The following is a 6,058-nucleotide window of genomic DNA, read 5'->3' on the forward strand; positions in this document are numbered from 1 at the left end:
TCTCTCTCTGTCCTCTGTTTCTCTCTCTCTGTTTCTCTCTTTCTCTCTCTGTTTCTCTCTCCTCTCTCTTCATTTGTTTCTATCTCGTTATCTCTCTCTCTCTTGTTTCTCTCTCGCTCTCTCTCCTCTCCTCCCTCTTCTCTGCCCTCCTCATCGCTCTCTCTCTCGGTCTCCTCTCGTCTCTCATCCGCTCCTCCTCCCTCTCTCTCATCTCCTCTCTCCTCCTCTCTCTCCTCTCTCTCTCTCGTTTGTTTCTCTCTCTCTCTCTCGTTCTCTCTTTTGTTCTCTCTCTCTCCTCTTCTTTGTTTCTCTCTCTCTCTCTCTCGGTCTCATCTCTCTTCTCTCTTGCTCTCCTCTCTCCCTCTCTCTTCTCTCTCTCTGCTGTCTCTCTCTTTCCATCTCGTCTCCCTCCCTCTCGTCCCCATCTGGTCTCCCTCTCTCTCCTCTCCGCCTCTCTCTCCTATCTCTCCTCTCTCTTCTCTTCTCTCCCTTCTCTCTCTCCCCTCTCTCTCTCTGTCTCTCTCCTCCTTCTCTTCTGTCGTCCTCCTCTCTCTCCTCTAGTCTCGTCTCATCTCTCTCTGTCCTCTCTCTCCTCTGCTCTCTCCTCTCTCTCCTCTCTCTCAATCCTCTCTCTCTCTCTCAATCCCTCTCTCTCTCTCTCTCTCTCTCTCTTCTCTCCTTCTCTCTCTCTCCTCCTCCCACCCCTCTCTCCTCTCATCTCTCTCTCTCTCTCGTGTCTTTGTCTTTGTCTTTTCTTTGTCTTTGTCTTTCTCTGTCTCTGTCTCTGTTCTCTGTCTCTGTCCTCTGTCTCTGTCCTTTCTCTTGCTCTGTCTCTCTCTCTCTCTCTCGTCGAATCTCCCTCTTCTCTCTCTCTCTCTCAGTCATCTCTCTCCTCTCCCCCCCACGTCTCCCCACTCTCTCTTCTCTCTCTCTCTTCTCTCTTCTCCTCTCTCTCTCTCTCTCATCTCTCTTCTCTCATCTCTCATCCGTCTCTCTCCTCTCTCTCTCATCGTCTCGCTCTATTCTCCCCTCTCTCTTCTCTCTCTCTCTCTGTCCCTCTCTCTCTCTTTCTCTCTCTCTCTTTTTCTCTCTCTCTCCTTCTCTCTCTCTCTTCCTCTCTCTCCGCAGTCTCTCGACGTGCTCCTCTATTCTCTCTCTCGGCCTTCTATATCCTGTCCTCGTCCTATCTCTCGCTCTCTCTTCTCCGGTCTCGGTCGTCTCTCTCTCTCCTCTCTGTTTCTCTCTTTCTCTCTCTGTGTTCTCATCTCTCTCTCATGCCTCTCTTTGGTTCGCTCATCTCTCCTCTCGTCCTTCTCTCATCTCTCTTTTGTTTCTCTCTCTCTCCCTCAGTCTCTCTCATCTTTGTTTTCTTCTCTCTCTCTCTCTCTCTCTCTCTCTTTTGTTTCTCTCTCTGTCTCCTCCTCTCTCATCTCTCTCTCTCGCTCTCTCTCTCTCGCTGTTTCTTTCTCGTTCTCTCTCTCTCGCTCTCTCTTCTTTGTTTCTGTTGTTCTCTCTCTCTCTCTCTCTTCTCCTCTCTTCTCTCCAAAAAAAGACTCTCTCTTCTCTCTCCTCTCTCTCTCTCTCTCTCTCTCTCTCTCACTCGCCGTTTCTCTCTCTCGTCTCTTCTCTGTTTCTCGTCTCTCGCTCGTCCTCTCTCTGTTTCTCTCTCTCTCTCTCTCTTCTGTTTCCTCTCTCTCTCTCTCTGTTTTCTCTCTCGTCCTCGGCTCCTCTACGCTCATCTCTTTACTCTCTCCTCCATCCTCTTTCTCTCTCGTCTCTCCTCTCTCGTTTCTCCTCTCTCTCGCTCTTTCTGTTCTGTTTCTCTCTCCTCTGTTTCTGTCTGTTTCTCTCGTCTCTGTTTCTGTCTGTTTCTGCCTCTGTTTCTTCTCTCTCTCTGTTCTTTCTTTCTCTCTCCTCCTCTCTCTCTCTCCTCTCTCTCTCTCTCTCTGTTTTCCTCTCTCTCTCTCTCTGTTGTTCTCGTCTCTCCTCGTCTACTTCGTCTGTTTCTTCTCTATCTCTCTCCTCTCTCTCTCTCTCCTTCCTCGTCCCTCGGCTCTCTTCTCCTCTCGCTCTCGTCTCTCGTTCCCTCCTCTCTCTCTCTCTCCCTCTTCTCTCTCCTCTCTCTTCATCTCTCTCCTCTGTTTCTCTCTCTCTCTGTTTCCCTCTCTCTCTCTCTCTTCTCTCTTTCCCTCGCTCTCTCCTCTCTCTCTCTTTCCCTCTCTCTCTCTCTCTCTTCCCTCTCTCTCTCTCTCTCTTTCCCTCTCTCCTCGTCTCAAAATCTCGCCGTCGCTCTCTCGCTCCCTCCTCTTCTACGTCTTCTCTTTCCTCTTCCCTCTCTCTCTCCTCTCTCTCCCTCTCCCTCTCCCTCTCCCTCTCCCGTCCCGAGTTCCCGTCCCTCCCTCCCTCTCCCTTCGGCTCTCCCCCTCCCTCCCTCTGCTCCCTCCCTCTCCTCCCTCCCTCTCATCCCTCTCCCTCCCTCCCTCCCCTCTCTCTCTCTCATCTCTCTCCTCTTCTCTCTCCTCTCTCTCTCTCTCTCTCTCCTCGCTCTCTCTCTCCCTCCCTCCTCCCCTCCCCCGACCTCCCCTCCCTCGTCCCTCCCTCCCTTCCCTCCCATCTCCTCCCTCCCTCCCTCCCTCCCTCCCTCCCTCCCCTCGCCTCACCTCCCTCCCTCTCCTCCCTCTTTCTTTCCTCCCTCCCGCCCTCTTTTCTCCCTCTTACTCACTCTCTCTCTCTCCTTCTCCTCTCTCTCTCTCTCTCTCCTCAATCCTCTCTCTCTCTCTCTCTCTCTCTCTCTCTCTCTCTCTCTCTCTCTCTCTCATTTCTTTCAATTGCTGCTGCTTTTCCTGCTGTTTTCATTTTTGTTTTTGTGAAAAGTTTACTTCTGTTCTCTTCAGATTAATCCAGTATTTCAGTTCAGGTAGTAACCCAGTTGTCTTCTGGTAGAATATGGCATTCTTGCATTTTTGAGCTGTCTGATTCTGTTATCTTCAAACTTCAGTTGTCAGTGTATTTACACAGTGATAATTGAGTGGTTTTCTGTAAGTGTGTAATGCCCTCTCTTTGAGGAATTACATTGAAAATATCATTGCATAAAGATTTCCAAGACATGAAATGGTAGGCATCCTGCCGTTTGTTTATATGGTAATGAGAAGAAACAGCAGCTCTAATATTGACTGCATCCTTTCTTCCTTCATAGTTCCTGTAATCCTCTGTGAAGAATGCTGAAGCAGAGGTAATGAAACAAGTAACCAATGAGCTGAACTTTTTTGTTGCAGGTACCCCAACCCTGGAGGCATGCCAGGGCAGCCCCAGCAGGGCCAGGCGGGTGGCATCAGACCAGGCATGATGGCCCAGCCCAACCAGGTAGCCCAGCACAGTGGTGCCCCTGGCCCACCCCCTGTCATGGGTCCTCCTGGGCAGCCGGGCCAGCCTGGGCAGCCTGGTACGCAGCCACAGAGGAACGCCACCCAGGCTCTGCAGCAGCTCCTTCAGACACTGAAGAACCCATCAAGCCAGCACCAGCAGTCAGAGGTCCTACATATACTCAAAACACACCCTCAGCTGATGGCAGCTTTCATCAGACATCGTCAGATTCAGCAGCAGAGTCAGCAGCCCCCACAACCAAATCCTCAGCAACCCCCTCAGCAGCCCCCACAGGGACCAGGTGGCCAGCCCGGCATGATCGCTCCATGCGGGAGCATGCCTGGGACTGTTCAAGGCTCCATGCAGCCCACGGGGATGCAACCTACGGGCATGCAACCCACGGGAATGCAATCCAACATCCAGCCTGGGAACATGCAGGGTGGCATCGTGAACCAAATGGGCACCAACCCACCCATGCAGGGACAGCAGCAGCCCATGGGCGTTCCTCCCACCCAGAGCAACATGTCCCATCAACAGCAGTGGTACCAACAACAAAAAATATTTCAGATAAGGCAGCAGCAGCAACAACAACAGCAACAGCAGCAGCAGCAATCTCAGCAACCAGGGGGCTTCCAGCAGCCACAGGCACCCATGGGGTATCCCCAGAGACGGCAAATGAACTTCCCTCAGCAGCATAATTTCCAGGGTGGCGATGGCCAGTTCGGCCAGGGTTTCCCGCAGCAACAGCAGCAGCAGCAGATGTTGATGCAGCAGCAGCAGATGAAGCCGGTGCCGCCTTCGATGTCGCCCCAGACCGTGGCGCCTGGCATGATGCCGCCGGGGTCCGCCATGACCAACCCGTCCCCACAGCAGCTGATGCAGACGGTGACGTCCCCTCCCCCCAGCAACCTTCACCAGACGGTGCGGTCACCGCAGCCTAACCCGTCGCCCCGCAACCACGGTCCCATCCCGTCCCCGCGTGCCGGGCCAGTGCCGTCGCCGCACCACCCTGCGCCCGTGCACTCGCCACACCCGGGCAGCCAGCAGGGCCCTACCATGGGGGCCAGCGGCACCCCCGGGGACTCCATGATGCTGTCGCAGCTGGGGCCGGGCAGCGGGCACCAAGGTCACCAAGCACTGCCACCCTTGCAGCCTGCCAACAACCAACAAATGGGGGGCATGGTGGCGACCTCTGAGGCCGATGTAACTCCTCAAGACAAACTCACAAAGTTTGTTGAGACATTATAGTACCAGTGTGCTACTTAGCCCTTGTAGATAGTCTCTTGTAAATATTTTGTATGTAAGTCTCTGATTCTCATACAGACTACAAATTGTGATTGTTATTTTTGCAGTGCTTTATATCTGCAAAACAGGAAAGATATTATGCTTCCTTGAAGCAAAACCAGAGGACATACTGCAGACCCCGAGCTGAAAACTCATGCCAATTCCTTAAAAGACAATTTAATTGCCCTCTGCGGGGCCTCTAGGCTTATGGAAGATTAAGAAAATGAACTCGGTATGAAAGTTACAAAAAGGAGATTGTCTTGAAAATTTTTTATTACAGTAACTTTGTACAACTTTGCATTAGTCATTAATTTTGGGCAGTTGCTGTCTTGTTTATAATTTGAAGAGTGCAAATAGGTCTTTGCCAAGGTATTAGCTAGACATGTTTGGTGCATTCTAGCTTGCTGAAATACTAGAGCAGGATGTACTGAGGAGATTGTGCCTGTACATTTCTGCACAATAAATGATGAAAGAGTAAAAATGTAATGGTTTTGTTATGCCCCTGCCCCCCCTATACCCCAGCTGCAGAACACAGTGCGGGCACAACCTCAACAGTGACCTCCCTCATCTTTGACATTCCCTGTAGGTAACGCACTTGTCCGGGAGGTCCGCTGTCTCTGCCGGTGCTGTCTGTCGCGGCAGCTCAGGGGAGAGGGCAGTAGGGGGAAAGTGTTCACATGCAGCGGACCCGAGCGAAAGCTGCTGCTGCTGCTGCTACCACCACCGTCACCCCCCTGTGTAAAAAAAAAAAGAAAGAAAAGTTGGTAGCAGTGCCCACTGGCGCCCCGAGCACGCCGCCCGGCCAGCAGCCGCGAGGGGCGTCGAGTGGGCCGCCCTTGAGGGAGGGTGTGTGGGCGGAGGAAGCCGCAGCCAGTTCTCCTCTCGTCACGTCGCCTCACCCACCTGTCCTCTATACAGTTCTTTAATTTATTTCTCTTTAAAGATTGATAAGTTTGTTTTCACATTTTCCAACGCTCAACGTGATGTATGTATGTAAATTGTTGATTGTATTGTCTACCAACACCTGCTCATTGGAAGTTCCCGTTCTCGTCCTGTACAATGTATTTTAATGGGCATATTAAATTTTTTAACTGTCTGGTCCCCCACTTTGTTATGTTTAATGTTGACCAATGAGGAAGTGTTGAACAGAGGATTTGATTATTTTATAATAAATATATGACGAATTGAATATTTCTACTTTACCTTGGAATAAAGTTAAGGTGCTTTGAATGTCTCCCACTTTATCTTTCCTGTAAGTTTAGTGAGGAAAAAGTGTATATCCCCTAAGAAAATTCACAGCTTGGTACGATGGAATTAGTCTTTTGAAAAAATGAAATTTACATACTTTGAAGCTTGATCTGATGAGCTATGCAAGGTTGCAAACTCAAACTTTTTTCCTGAAGTTTCTCGG

General features: G+C 51.0%; 1 protein-coding gene across 1 annotated transcript in view; it reads left to right on the top strand.

The window, feature by feature from the left end:
• LOC119596091 (CREB-binding protein-like) overlaps positions 1–5,833 on the top strand; it is a gene marked incomplete in the record, with an annotated part of 20,685 nt that extends 14,852 nt beyond the window's left edge. The window contains 1 exon segment of the mRNA XM_037945225.1: positions 3,276–5,833. Within this exon segment, the coding sequence (XP_037801153.1) occupies positions 3,276–4,611 (1,336 nt within the window).
• Positions 5,834–6,058: the final 225 nt, after the last annotated feature.

This window comes from Penaeus monodon, chromosome 37 (assembly GCF_015228065.2).
Source record: "Penaeus monodon isolate SGIC_2016 chromosome 37, NSTDA_Pmon_1, whole genome shotgun sequence".
Classification (NCBI taxonomy): domain Eukaryota; kingdom Metazoa; phylum Arthropoda; class Malacostraca; order Decapoda; family Penaeidae; genus Penaeus; species Penaeus monodon.